Below are 15,704 nucleotides of genomic sequence, written 5' to 3'. Positions count from 1 at the left end.
GGTTCGGACAAGCTCTTTCGGCTTGTTGTTCGCATCGTGTGATGTTGATACTTCGTGCGATGGAACTGCGTTTGAGCGTAGACGGTACATAGCATAACTAAGCAGCCTGTGTATACCGAAGCTTGTGCCTGATACTTGAGTCAGTCGTACGTAGCCAGGGCAGCCAAACTTGCCAAAGGGTTTTGCATTGGCTCACTTCTAGCTCTGCTATGAAAAGGAGCCATGTCTTTTATTATGTGCCACGCTGTGGTCATCTGCGTAATTGTTTGATGAACAGTGTTCATGGACAGATTACTGCTGAATTCAATTGGGCGCAGAGCGTTCGGGCTGGTCACAATAATCCATGTCTCTCTCATTATCCCGTAATATTTATTTATTCTTAGTGAACTGAATGGTGCAATAAAAAGACTACCCTAAGCGCGTTTGGCTGCGCAGATGCAACGTTCCAGCAAGTAAGGCCTCCACCGCTTACTTTGCAGTATGAAGATTTTATGTTTACATGTAATGCACACAACAAATAGTTGAAAAAGGTTTCAGCCAGAAAAAAACCGTGTTATGCCTGCACCCGGTGCTATATATACATTACGTTGAACTCTGCAGAGCAGAGGAGTATATATAACGATGCTGGGCGAGAAAGACCCGTCGCCGAAAAAGAAGCACACTTTGGCGACTATGCGTCTGCAGTGAAGATTGATACGCTTTAGCTTCATTGGAGCCAAAGGCATGCCAGTTGCAAGCGTGATTGGGTATACACAATGACGTCTGCATTGTTGGCAATGCCGCAACGACTTTCAACACATGCACTCTGTTTCGGCGTAGAGCCAGCATCAGTGTCAAGTGCTGAGTAATGTAACTTCTTGTTAGCGGTGCCAGGCTTACTAGGTGATTGCTGAAGCAGCTTTTTGTTCCATAAACAACTCTCAAATGCAATGTTCCAAAATTTGTCTGGAAAGGTTACTGAGGTCAAGCTGCTTGTAAGACAACAAATTTATTTTCCAATGTTTGTGCGTTAGCCCTGATAAGGATCCTTTCACACATTCTTTCACAACTCGTTGAGAACAAATGGTTTCGTGGGTAATTTTTCGAAGCGAAGTTAGGTTTCTGAGCCGATGTTGAAACACAGATGACAAGACCTCAGAAATTTTACACCAATGTAAGAGCGCCGTCTATATAAGCCAGCACAGCGTTTAAAAAAGTCTGCCTCAAGAATCCACACGTGCAACCTACTGACAGAATGACTGAACACTTTCAGCCGACCCTTTTTAACGAAACATTGTTGTATTGCACAAGAGTGACACCCTATCCTGGGTAGGCTGTCCAGGTCCACGAAATGACTGATTCCAAACCACGTCTCGCAACTCAGGCCTCCCACCGAGACTCCCAAGGGAGTCTTTTGTTCTACAGTTTCATCACAGAACTAAACGTCCTTCCCGTCCGCCGTTGTCTAACCGTTCATTCCGACTCAAGGCTGAGAAACGCCTGCCAGCGTCTTCGCAACCACCGCGCACTGCCGTGTTCAGATTGCCACAGCGGTGGCCGACTTAGACGCCTCCTTTGGGAACGCAGCGTAGACAAAAGAAATCGGGGTACTTTATTTTTGGATGACACTATTCGCAATCCTGGAAGGCCACGAAAGCGAATTAAACAAAGCAGCGTGGACACGTACGGTACAGTACCTATCCGCGCATCCAAGCTTGGCGCAAGAAGTGCGAGGATGTGGAGCGTCTCCTAAGAATTTGGCAGCACTCCCCCTCCTTATGTCTTTTCTCTTTGTGTCATTCTACTTTTTAAACCTGTTCTTCGTGATTTCTGAGCCGTTAGTTCCGCTGCCGGGAGCGTCTGAGACCTTCGTGACAGCGAAGAACCGAACAGCGAAGTCTGGTCGCGTTCCAAAGTTTGTTTTTAGAAAGGCGCTATGGGGTGAATCTCGGCAAGCAGGTCCCAGCGAGCGTGAATATCTCTTTTGGCCCCACTTGCTTCCCGGAGCACCGAGGTTACCGGCTTCCCCAGTAAACTAGCGCTCGGCTTCCGCAATTGGTTCTTTGCTTTCGTGAATTTGCGTTGGTGTGAGTCAGTCTTGTTATGGTTTAAAGCTCTACGCAATGAACGTACAGTGGGGCAGGGACTCAACCTATTTAGACCTTCGAGTAATGCCACGTGGATACCTCTTTCACTGTGGGTTTGTTCACCGTAGTCTTCGTAGACTTGAGAGTAAACTCGAACCATTATCAGAGTGAGTCGGCGAGTGTATGTGGTGCACAACAAGCGGTCGCAGGTGTATCCCGTACGCTCCAAGGAGTACGTTCCGGCTTGAGATTTCCTTTTCACATGTGCCGAAGCTACAGTGGAGCGTTAGTGGGAGCTACGAACTGATTTATAACAGCTGGGTTTCTCATGCTGGTATTAAAGAGATTTATAAGAACAAGTTTTTTTTTCGTGCCACCTGCCCTTTTTGTGGTTTCTGTGGACAGCACGTGGTTTTAGAATAGGATTGAAGGGGTGCTGTTCCCAAAAATGGTGCGAAATAATTTTACGCGACGTAATTACATAGTGTTCTTGAAGCCTTTTGGATCCTTTGAAAACAACAACCGCGTTTCCCAGAAGTAGTGGGTGGAAGCTGTGGAGCTGGAGTGGAAGCTGTGGAAGGTGGAAGGTGACAGCTGTGGAGGTGTGGAGTGGGGACGCAGACAGATGTGTGCCGTGTTTCTCATTCAATGATGGTGTGCGCATGATTCCGTGCTAGTGAATCATGTCTACGACGAGCACAAGAGATTCCGCCCGGCGCACCATCAACAAATTTGTTGCAGAGCTATAAAGCCACGCAGCAAAGTACGAGTTTGACGTAGTCGACGTGAAGCGGTGTTGGCTTTTCTTTTCTTTTGTTCCAGTGCACAAATCACAACAAGCGACATTTTAATCGTTGTATTCAAAAAATGTATACCTGTAAGATATAAGAAGTCAAAACCCCTTCATTAGGTGAAAGATCGTTAAAACGCGATGCTCTCGCTCATGCAACGTTAGTCAGAGTCAAAGTCCCAAGTCCAAGCTGCCCCGACTTTGTCGGAATGGCGCAACCGGTTAAAACGTCGACTTCATAACGCGAGGGAACCAGGTTCAAGTCCGACCACAGGAAGTGTCTTTTTCTTCCTGAGTAGCTTGATATGCCTTCGCTTATCATCATCATCATCGTTTTGAAAAACCAATTCCATAAAGTTGGCTTTCCTGCAGTGCGTTTTGGCGCGAAATTGAACTCCATCAGTGATGAACAGAAAGCGTCGCTTTAAAAAGCACTTCACCTCTCTTTTCTGCGTGTGTTCAAGCACTTCACCTTTCTCTTCTGCTTGTGTTCCACACAGGGACCGTATTCGCACGTCCATCAATGTCCTGGGCGACGCCTTCGGAGCGGGCATCGTGTACCACCTCTCCAAGGGGGAACTGGACAAGATAGACGCCGAACACGCCCGGCTCGAGCTCGAGATGGGCGAGGCTGGGCGCAAGAGCTCGTACGTGCGGCGACCGAGCGGCGTCGCCGTCCCGGGAGCCTCGGTGCCGCCCAGCTACGGGGCCAATCCCGGAGGGGGCCAGAACTTCCTCGGCACCGAGGGAAACAGCGAAACGCAGATATAAGGAGCCGTCACTACGTGGGCGCAGATCGTAGCTAGCTCTGCGCTCGTCCCACCCGTCGCCACTTTCCACGCCATGTAAACCATCCGCCTTGAGCCAAGCACGTCCGTGTAGACAGTGACCTCGGCCGTGTATTCGGCGACCAGTACGGCTGATTGGTACGTGATTCGAAAAGTTGAAGACAGCGTGAAAGTGCAGGGCAGGCAGAAAGGTAGACACACAGCAGTGGCACGACTTCCTTCCTGCCTAGGTCCTATTGCTTGGCGATGGTTCACACTTTTTGAGTCAGCAAGAAGGCACACCCTGAGGGTTAGCAGAACTTAAGTTGTCCATCTTTCAGCGTTCTGTACGTGTTCTGTACCTACCAGCTGTCCTGTATGCAGGACGCTGGCAAATGTCATGATGGCCCTTTGAAGATGCCCAAGCCTACAACATGGCCTGAAAGAGGTTATGCCTCAGAAGAGTTATCCTTTGATTTCTCTGAGTAGCTAGGGAAAGAGAAAAAACATGTTGGCCAGAAAAGTGCTTGCTTTACCGGTTACTCGACATAATCACATCTAAAGTCCATATTCATTGTTTTTCGAACACTGTGGATACACGTTGATAACACGTTGCCCAGAATATTTAACTGGATACCATCTTTCCGCATTTTGTTCTGCACAGAATTGTAAAGTCTAAATCTTCGAAGTTGCACCCGCGTATCGAAAGGTACATATCTCACACTTGAAAGTGATTAGAATTTCAAACACGATATGTGCTCAGAAGTCACTTAGCTGTTTCTTACTCTTACATTTGCCAAATAAAGGTTGTATAAGGAATGACTAACGACAATGTTAGCGTAAAGTTAAACGTACGCCACCGCCACACGGCCAAAGTATAGTCATTCGAAATATATACCAAACTGTCATATCGGCATCCTTCCGTGGCCGCCCAACGGCTCTTCTTCTGCTTATAGAAATTTCGAAAATACCGAAGGAACTTTTCAGCGTTTTTGCTGATCTGCAACAGTCGATGCTGGCCTTGTCCGTAACACATTATAGCGAACTTGTACAGATGCATAGCTTAAAAACTCAGACATTATTTTATTATCTCCTTCACTTATTTCGTACTGTCTATCGCAGTATTACGGAGCAAAAAAAATCTGAATTCCTATTGGGAACGCTTTGGGCAGTACAGCTTCCGCGCATGCCGTAGTGTATTTAACGCATCTTAAACAATGTAATGCGAGGTGTCGTCATGACGCATTTGGCTCGTGTTTGTTGCTCCATCCATTCTGGTGACCCACAGTGGCTCTTGTGCAAGCTCTGTGTAGCCGCTACGTGCTAGGTCTCCAGATCTTTGCCACCATCCTGCAACTTGTGCATCAAGCTGCCGCTTTCATGCTGGGTCAAAGCGCGTGGATCCTCGCAATGTGCAGCACACTTGTTTCCCTGTACAGCCTAAAAGCTGCCTCTCGGGCGTCAACTTTTTCTCCCACTGCCTCCAAAGGCAGGCGCACTTGTTATACCAGTTGACTGTAGTTGACCTGACCAGTTGACCTCGAACGTGCTCCTCTCTACATGCAAGTCAAGACATTTTCAGCATTACCGTGGACTCTCTGAATTGTGCACAAAATTCTAAAAGACGTCACGCAAATTAGTTCCAACTTTGCATTTTAGTGTTAACGCCAAAGATATCGACCGTCAACCCGCCCGTTTTCACTCTTAAGTGCGTCTTCAATGTGTGGTATAGTCAGCAGTTGGGCCAGTTTTGAAACACTTAACAGCACATTTCCCACAAAATTCGTGATATGAATCATGTCAGCTTATACTTTGTTCTAAGCTACACCATTATCCACGTAAACGCGACGGTCAGGGTAGGAGACAGTACCACAAATGCTCCTGCAAACACCAGTTAGGCTTCCTCAGTTTAATTAGAATGAAACTAGTTTCTTACTAAGAAAAAACTTTCCGAGGTGAGGACACTACAGATCTGAAATTCTGTAACTGCTCAAGAGATCATATCACTGGAGATACGTGGATAATTAGGATCTCCAGGAATAATTAGCGCAGAAAGTGCTGTGTACAGAATGGTGAGAAAAGAAACGAACTGCATACGAATACACGGAACGAGGCGATTGCAGTTTCTGCATCTGTGCCTCTCTGCCTGCACCCGCACATAGACTTCCATCCTTTTTTGTATTTCAACATATGTAAGCGAGATCGTAGTCTTGCGGAAGGCAACTGTCATCTACATTTTAAACAACATCTGCGATGCGCTGTAAAAATATAGATTTAAGGAAGCCATTTGTCGTGGACGGTTGTGTGGCCTTCATTAATCCCACGTAATAGTTTCAAATTTGTTGCGTCCAAGCGAACTATTAAATAACATTGCGCCGTAAATTGCACAAAGGCCTGCCAAATTCTACGACACCCCACCTAGAGGAGCAACTTCTCATTTTTTTATTCGAGGCACCGGCTTTATTTTATTTTCTCGTTCATACCACAGTCGTCGTGTAACGTTGTACCCAATGGCCGAACATCCCGTCCTAGCAAATTCCTGGACGGGTTCCAGGCGTGCGTGAGGGCTCGACGCAGGCTTCATGTATGGGCGAGCTTGTTTTTATCAAACGACCTTCAGCGCGATCCTTTTCTAAGCAAACGGATGCTTCCGCACAAGGACGATTGTTTGTTTAGCTATTCACTTTTAGGTGTTTCGTTTTCGGACAAGTTTCCGCTCGTTTTCAAGGTCATCTTACGTGACACCCCGAAGAGCACTGACAGAGTAACCAAGTCATCTCTGGACATGAGTCTTTTGCAGCTGGTGTAATAAACGTTTGTGGCTTATGTTAGATTTTTTTTTTTGAAAGAGGAGTATTTGTTGTCATCTTTGGCTTGCAGGTTACTCTGTGTCACATCTGGGTGCTGCAATTCAATTATTGCTACCTCAAATTCATCGTTTAGTTGAACATTTTTGCGGTAAATTTAAGCATTGACCTAGCACTTTTACCCGTGCTATGTTGAAAACACTATGACTGAAACAACGTTATCAATAATGTAACCAAGAAGAAAAGTCGAAAATAATAATTTGTAGGTGCAAGAATATTATACATGTCGCCACAACATTTTTGCAGAAAATTAAAGCCTCAGGACTCTATGTACACTTCAGACTAATTGTTGAACAATGCATTGTATATTTGGCAATCACTAGTCTGTTGTTGTGAGGGGCAGTGTTTCAATTCTTTTATGGAAATGTTTGGTAAGGTGTTTCCGAGTTTTCAAGAATCTAAAGTTTTAAAGTTACCCCATGCCCTTATTTTGCCACAATTTCATTGCGAATGTATAAAAGGGCATAGGAGCGTAGTGCTCGATCTTCTTTTTTATTGTAGCGATTTTCGCAGTTTTCAAGACACACTCACTTTGAAACAGCCAGAATGTTTTACCAATGTTTAGCATGTTGCTAAACACTGGGAATTAGTTCTTTCCCTACAACCAAGCAAATGTCTCGGAGCGTGAACTATCGTGAAGCCACACCTTCTGCAAAAGTCTTTGCACTACACCTCAGTCGCGCTCCTGCGAATTCGTTGGAGCTATACATGGCAAGGTAAATAAAATAAAGGTTTAACGTGCATAAGCTTCACCTTCCTTCATTTTGAACATCATGATATCATGCCCACCATGTTCAGGTTAGCCCATGTTCTAACTGGCCAACCTGATTTCTTCTCTTTCTCCTGTTCTCAATTTCCAACAAATGCTTAGCAACAATTAATTTTTGAAAACTGATATTCTATGCTATCACAGATGAGTTAATTACTGCCCTTTGCTATTTTAGGAAACGTGTAGCTACGCTGTGTCATCAAGTTCATTCCCTTGCCATCTAAGGTTCGTCATGTCACCAATCATTTCGCGTGCAGCCTTTAGAATTTTGTGTTCAGTTTTTTAACAGTGTTTGTGTTTTTGTAAAACTAAAGTCGTGCGATCGGTGTCCATGAATGTGTATTTGTAAGCAACACTGCTTACATGATCGTACTTGAATGCTTGAATGGATGTGGTGCTCTCGTAAGCGCGTTTACGATCATTGCGTTTTTTTTTGCCCTTTACACACTGCATGTTTGCTTTTGTACAAGTTTACATTACTGCTGTAAACTTTACGCTTATAGTCGAACTAGTTGCTGCACCAATCGAGAATCCAACCACCTTTGACTCACATGACACTGTTGCTATGTAAAATGAGCTGTATTGTCAATGTGTCTTTGGAACTGATACTTCACTGTCAGTGTACCGTTATTTCGCTTAATGTCATTCGGTATAGAACAACAGTTGTGTTGTGTATGCAACGCGCAGTTTCTTTCTTTTACTAGCCCCGTGATGCTTCGATTTATGACCTTACTGTAACTGAACAGCAGCATTTTATCCACCTTATTGAAAAAACCTCGCCCTTAAGAAGGAAGCAGCAGCCCGAGTAAGGGCTGAGCATTCTGTTGATATGATTGAAAAGCACTCTTTCGCACAATTACCACTATTGCAGGTCAGACGATTCGTAGACAGACCGCATGTTCTCACTATGTTTTTATTCAGACAATAGAAGTAGCGCTATAACATCTGTCTGCTAAATCAATTGTATAGGCGCTTCGAGGTTACCTCTGAGTACGTGTTGCTTTTTGGTCATCAAAATTGCCGCTATGAAAAAACTTCTGCTCCACATTTCATGTTGAAATGATATCCCCGTGAGGAGGAAGGGGTGATTATAATAATCTAACATCTTCAGCATTAAAATGTTAGCAATACTGCCGCCAACATGTAGTCATCAGTGCGTCATGCTATACTGGAAGAATCATCTGCTTTGTTTCGTTTATTTTTTGTTTCTTGTGTTGATGTTACTTTTGTTGCATAGGTTTTTAGCAACCCGATTATGTACACAAAGTTCAAATTAAATCATTGAGTGAATTAAAACAGGACGTTTGTTTTGTTTCTTATTTTGTCTTGGTTACTTCGTTACTAACATTTTTCAAGCAACCTAAAACAAAGTTGTTCTCTCTGATTTTTTCCTGCTCTCATTGCAAGATGCTGCGGAAAACTGTTCGTTTAGTTAGGAAGCATGCATACAAAAAAAGCAACACTAACATGACTTGGAATAGCCCACATCTTAAAAGAACTGCAAGAAATAATCAAAGCATGTCATCCTGAATCTCCGTAGGCGCGCAACATTCCCACACGTACTTTGTGCGCGAAACTGTCGAATGTTGCCATTTAATCGTCTCAGGCAAACTTAAATAGAGAACAGTGCTTTTCTGTCTTTCTCGTTATATTTTTTCCAGAACCGTAACCACTGCTGCTTTGTAAGTTCGCCGGAAAAAATTGGCAACAGCAATGATGTGAACTAGAGGCATTGCATGCTACTTCTGGAAGTTCAAACGCAGTTGCTTCGGTGGTTGTTTATGGCCAGGTTAGCCCAGGAAAACTCACCATAAAAGCTCCAAGAAATAGAGAATGCACAGAATAACTAGAGCAAACACGCGTTTAAGAGATTATTAGCATTATCCATGCGAAAAGTTTAGTCATAAAAGTCGTCGACCCATTGGCCAAGGAAAGAAACACGGCCTGTTTCAGCCGAACGAAAGAGGGCTTGTAGGCTTATCTACGAAGGCGCAACATAATTTTTGCACGTAGAGTAACAATGCGAGATATTGCTCCTGATGGGTTGTGAATATCTGTCAATTTCATGCTGGAGATGCGGAATCAAGTAGCCGCACTTTGGCAATCGTAACGCCTCAACGTCAGGGGTAGTATTACCAGGGCTCACGTTCTGACGATTCAAAGTAGCGCGGCCGGCCACACTTTAGAGGGCTATTCTGTAAGTGAAAACAAGTTCTCTAGGTTAGCTCTCATGATCGTAGTTTGACATCGCGCACTTCATATGAGATGCATGTCGTAGTATTTTTCAGCACAACTTAACAGAACCATATCGCCGAGATTCCCGGTAAAGGGACAGCACATCGTCTTTTACGGGTTTGTCTTACAAGCCCAGAACGACCAACTTCCCGGAGATTCCATCCGCCTGTCTGCACATATCACACTGTTGCAAACAAACAAAAACAACCGGTTGTACACTTGAGCTATTCTATACACAGCGAGTCACTTTGCCGACTCTTTTTTTTTTGCTTTTTATGATAAATGTTTGACATAGATGTCGTGGGTCAGCCCTTCACCCCCTGTGCCCAAACTAAAGCCTAAGGGCGTTGTAATGGAGCGAAGTGTTCCTTGTAATTTCGGTACCCGTTCCGGGAGGCAGCCTGTTGTGCTGAAACGTGTTCCGCTTCTGCCCAAATCTGCGGCATTATCTCCACCCACTGGCTGTCGCAAAGGTTTTATTCTTGAATATACGCCTGGTTGCAAACCTCTAATCAGAAGTAAATGTTACTTATTGTCACAGGAAATGTCCTACACATTTATCCGTGATACATGTGCGGACTGGAGCTGAGTTTTCTTTCCTCATCAGTCAGTGCCTCGTAGAAACGAAACTATTCAGGCAAAAGTCACTTGATACCATACAACGGGGAATGTATAAATATATACTGACGTAAAGCACCTAATGTCGCTCCAGCCCTTCACTTTTTAACCGCGATGACTACGTTTCGCCGGTCGTGTATAGGTCAAATGGTCAGCGAGCCAGTAGTAGTAACTGCGTCGTTTCCTTAAGGTCTTTTGCGGTGGAATTTCGGTGTGTAGCGTAACAGGTTGCCCCGCGGAACACGAATACTGACGAGAGTATTTGGGATCGGGCTGGAACACACTTTCGCGAGTCTTGTAAGCACCAAACAAACCTCTTGTCTTTCAAAGTCGATGTGTGTGTCGTGGATGTGTAAGAGATCTCCGTACGCTGCCGTTTATGTGTTAAAACACGGGGAAAACTGTCCAGCGCTTTGTCTAGACACACTTCTAGAGGGAAAGCGCGCTGCCTTGAAATCAGTCTTTCGAAGTTGATATATAAATATATATATATATACATAGTGCACTCTATACATATATATATATATATATAATATACTGATATAGTGCGTGTGATTTTCTGGGCGTATTACTGCGTGTTTGAACATGTACTAAGCACCTGTTAAGAAACCTTTAGAATATTATATAGATATTACAAGCTGTACAGCCCACAGAAACATAAAAATTAAATTTTGTTGAAAACCTTATTAAGCATGCGCATGAATAGAATCCAAGCTTCTACAATATATGTTATCTATGTGCCTACGGCACCATTATTCCAATAATTAATATCGCATGCTTTTATGAACAGCTTTCGTTCCCGACTGAGTCATAACTTTCTAGTTCACAAAGCCTTTTTTTTATATTTTTCGACGTAGTTCTCCCAAATTACTCCAGCATTGTTTGAAAACGTAAAAATTAAGCGCAGTGTTGATGTAACCCTGACATTGTTTTTATAGTGCGGTGAGCACCATATTTTGCTGTCAGCAACTTGTGCTTGCTAATTCTACAACGTCGTTCGTAGTGCGAGCAAGAATGCAAGCAAAGTACCGGTACAATTCGCATGATAGTAATTCCGCCGATTTTGTTACGGAACACACTACGTACGCTATGAAAACTAAAACCTGTACTTCCTGTGGTCTAAAAAGAATCCACCACCAGCCATTTCGCCGTGCAAACCAGCACCGCCATTATTATCGTAGTTTCTCTCGTGTGAACAACTTAAGTGGAAAAAATGTCGTCATTCTGTTTCCCTCGTAGCGTCACTTCGCATGTTGAAACCGCGTATTTTCGTTCACATTGAGTTATACTGTATTTAGTGCAGCAATTTACACGGGGGAGATATGTAGAACGCACGGACTGGTTCGACGCACATGAGCACTGGCTATTTGCTTCATTTGATTTAAAATGTTCATTTCAGACTATGTGACCAAGCAGTACACTGTGTACAGTTCGGTGCTCAGCTGTATGTTAAAGTACGCTCTTTGTGTCACCCGTTTGCTGTAATTATCAATGGTGCCGATCAAGCCGGCGGCGCATGCGCACCACTGTATAGGTGCCACTGTCCGGAGTGTTCTTCTCTGCGGGCACACGCGTTCTCTTGCTGTTCTGCGACCACCGACACAGGACGAAAAAATGAAGCCCCCTTTTGTTGTACACGTTCCCCATCAGGATATTGTCTGTGCGAAAGTGTCGAGACAAACCAACAAATAAAGACGTTCTTATTTCTAAGCGAAATTAGTCTTTTTCCTTCTCCCGGGTGCTTGGCACATGTCGTCTTGCATTAAATTTACTTATTTCAGCCTACTGGTGTCGTTTCCGAGCACGGTCCCAAGTAAATGTTTTAGAGCCACAGCGCCTGCCACAAAGTTACAGCGGCCTTAAGTAATTTTTGCAAACTTTGACCATTTCTACGGAATGGTCAAAGCCCATTTTCTACGGAAGTACAAGCTGTGGAATCAATATGTGTGTAAGTCTTTATGAACAGCCGTTGTGAAAAGGTCTGAACTGAGTTAGATTGAAGCTTCGTAAGGGGATTAAACCCAGCACCAGCCCCCTTGTTGATAGTTTTACACCCCCTCTGGGCAGCAAAAAAGTGGTGGCTCACTAAACTCTCCCATTTTTGTAGTGTCTAGAAAGTGCGTGACATTCAAATTAAATACACGGCAGTAAATTAATCCTTCAAATTAATCCTTCAAAGCAAACTTGCTGAAAATTAGGGATAGATATTTTACTTTTACAACCGGACCACCTCAGCAATCAGCTAGCAGCAATTTTTGCAACCAGCCTGCCGACTCGGGCAAATTGCTCCTTCACCTGGTTCATCACGGAAAGCATAGACACTGCAAGGTAACGTAAGTGTATTTTCTCTCTCTATTAAAGACGATAGTCTTTCTTGGGCTACTTAAACCCAGAAATTTTGGTCTGTCTGTACGTCTGTCTGTCTGTCTGTCTGTCCGTCTGTCTGTCTGCGACTCGTTTCAGCCATCCGGCCAAAGCAAAACAATGCCTGCGCAATGGTCTTATATAGTCACAGCTAAATCTACCCGTCTATGTCCGGTGTAATGTTCATACTTGTCAACATTGTTGAAAAAGAACCAGACATTACGCAAATATGAGACAACAAATCAATACAGAAGTGATATTTCCAGTGTTCCTTTAAAAAAATCAAACATGCTTGACTTTTGCGAAATTAAATACTTCATCAACTGCAGAAAAATAATTTACTCCGCCGTCGCCTGCTGTCGCCCGCGCCACTATAGCTTCTGGCGCCATTTTAAGAAATCAACCGGCAACAGTTACGCAAGGTTCCACTAGATAGGTTGCGATTCTGCTTGCAACGCACGTGGAGTAGGGAAACGCGGTTCTATAAACGTTGAAGTAGGGCGCCTCCATTAATGCGCGTCGTCGCCGTACGGCAGCGTTCACATCGAGACACCCGGTTTGGAACAGTGGAACACGGGAAATTTAAAATGATTTAAGCAAACCTTTGGCGTCTCTACTTTGAGAGGAGCGCGACGCAAGAGGAACAACATGAGAGGTGAGCGGGAAAGCGAAGGGAGGCATTTATTCGCAAAGCCGATAAAGACTATCGTCTTTTGACGGCATTTGCAACGAAAGGAGCAGATACGCGGCCAATTTTTTCTCTGCCTGATATGTGGAAGGCTTGTAAATACGTTGTACGTTGTACCTTTTTTTGGCGAAAACACATTAAAGGGGTGCTCGCTATGTGACAGTATATCTACACTTTTATTGGCAAAAAGGGTGTAAATGTGACTGAGTTACAAACAGCGCAGGAACAGGACCATAGGAGGATCACACAAACACGGCGCTGACTAACAACTGATGTTGATTGTCCCGAACAGACAATAAATATGAAAAGACAGAAAACACGTGACATACTAATCTAGGAATAACAAATACGAAAACATCAATAAAAGTATAGCAGTAAAAATAAAAATAAAAACTAAAAATTGTCTATGGCACACCAATCTCCACTACTGTTATACCTGCAGCAACCAGCACAATTTATATCAGAGAGTCCTCACAGTTTCTTCTAGCTACCAAGATAGTCAATTTCTTTCCCCGTAAGGATGACGGAGGGTGTGCTGATGCAGTTTTAAGTTTTTACTTTTCACTTTTATTATTTTTTTCTATTTGTCATTCCTAGATTAGTATGTCACGTGTTTTCTGTCTTTTCATATTTATTGCCTGTTCGCGAAATAAACATCACTTGTTAGACCGCGCTGTGTTTGTGTGATTTTATTTATTTATTTTATTTATTTATTGATACTGTAGCCCTCACTTAAGTGTCACTACAGGGAGGAATACAAACAAGAACACAATACACAATGACAAGAGAGGCATTAGGTTTCTTGTTGCCGGTAGTACAATTCTAGCGAACACTCAAACGCTCTGACTTTCGAACTAGTAACAGCATGCTCTGGAAGTTTATTCCACACTTCCATGCAATGAGGAAAAAAGAATGTTTAAACCCGTCTTGACGAGCACAAAAAGGCCTTATTGGGTTACTATGGTTCAACCGAGTTCCTCGTTTGGGGGCAGGTTGTATGTGTGTGTCTTTATTTATCTTCATTTCGTCTCTTATACTTTGAAACAGGAGTTTTAACCTTATATCATCATCCTATTGTCTTGTTCCTGCACTGTTTGTAACTCAGTTATGTATCAACTGGCCCGCCTACAATCGGTGTATTGTCTTGCGTAGGCTGTCACTCGTCCCTCAAAGTCTTCACGACCCCACGTAAAAAGAGTTTATGTGTACTTGCATATGAATGACTACACCCACCACCTGTCACTGACCTCCACGTTCTGACCGATTCCTTCAAAATAAAATTCGCCCAGTCAGCTTTCTGGTTTTTCCCTCAAGACATTTGACCGTTCAGCGCGTGTGCCCCACGCGCTCATCGTCCCGACGCAAGCGAAAATAGATACGGTCAGAAGTGTACTCGGACGTCCAAACAGCGTTACTTGGCACAAACTCCTCGGCAGATATCATGCACCGCGAAGCGTGTAGGCCAAGCTACGTGCCGGAGTGCATACGCGCGGTCTGGCGCTTTATCGCCGGCGAATCGCTCTCTGACAGTGGCAGCCTTGCACACTGCAGTGAGAAGCATGCAGCAACCGGCTTCGCACCAGCACGCGCAGCTGCGAAATTGCGAGACCCCCGCGGGGCTCGTTAATCATTTCCCGCGGTGACCCACTAGCAGCGATCATGTTCTAAATTAGAGTACACCCAAGGACGGAAGGCGGGAAAAAAGACAGCGTGGCTGGGACGCCCAGATGGTCATCTGGAGAAGAGTCGCTGGTGCCAAGCTTTCACTCCTTTTCTCTGGTGTCAATCTCTAACGTCACCCAAAAGACTCCTCCTCTCCCAGAGAACGTGCGACAAGAACGCCGCGGGAAGCATTTTTTTTCTTTCATTTCACCCGCCATCATTCATCAACATCGTCAGATAAAGTTGGCTTTCCTGCAGGGCGTATTGGCCCGCAGCGGCATCAGTAAGGACATTACTTGTTCGCTTCAAAAAACGCTTTCTGTAGCCGGAATCGAACCTCAGTCCCTGACGTTATGAAGCCGGCGTCAAGAAATCACCCTCAGACAAATTCAACGAGGCACTTTTCCCCACCCCATCCGTATGCACTTACTCTTCCCTACTCAATATTCTGATAAGTGAAAATTCTGTCATGATCCAGGAACTCTGACTCACATATTATTCGACTGCACAAAAAACTCAGACCTGCCGCCCCTGAAGCCGTCCCCTTCCCCTGAGCAGTGGGAGATGCGGCAGTCCAGCTGTCGACGACCAGCTCCTGCTTGTGACCACGGATACGACAGCCTGGACCGCACATGGACTCCTGGACTGAGGAACCACTCTCACATGATTGCATAATAAAGTTGCTTTTAACACGAAAGTGTTTCATTTCCGGACACACGAAGATTTCGCTGACGTCGTATCCGTCACGGAAGTGACGCCAGTACAACGAAGCAAGCGGCCTGTAAAGGGTGCACCCCTGCAAACAGGGTCTTGTTGCGCGGAAGCAACCGTTAGTACAAAGAGTACGTCATACTTAGAGTTGTTCGTTTTCAGGTTTT

The 15,704-nt window shown here is 44.5% G+C and overlaps 1 protein-coding gene across 3 annotated transcripts in view; it reads left to right on the top strand.

Moving 5' to 3' along the window:
- Nucleotides 1-8,555, top strand: part of LOC144142611 (excitatory amino acid transporter-like) — a 127,760-nt gene extending 119,205 nt beyond the window's left edge. For all 3 annotated transcript variants that reach the window (XM_077674245.1, XM_077674246.1, XM_077674244.1), the window contains exon 10: nt 3,357-8,555. In XM_077674245.1, coding sequence (XP_077530371.1) covers nt 3,357-3,627 — 271 coding nt within the window. In that variant the 3' untranslated portion in view covers nt 3,628-8,555. The remainder of the gene's footprint in view (nt 1-3,356) is intronic.
- Nucleotides 8,556-15,704: the final 7,149 nt, after the last annotated feature.

The sequence above is a fragment of the Haemaphysalis longicornis genome, unplaced genomic scaffold (assembly GCF_048455015.1).
Source record: "Haemaphysalis longicornis isolate Haplotype H1 unplaced genomic scaffold, Haemaphysalis longicornis Haplotype H1 scaffold_6, whole genome shotgun sequence".
NCBI classification, from domain to species: domain Eukaryota; kingdom Metazoa; phylum Arthropoda; class Arachnida; order Ixodida; family Ixodidae; genus Haemaphysalis; species Haemaphysalis longicornis.
Note: the sequence above shows the minus strand (reverse complement) of the source record. Positions and strands in the feature narration are given on the sequence as shown.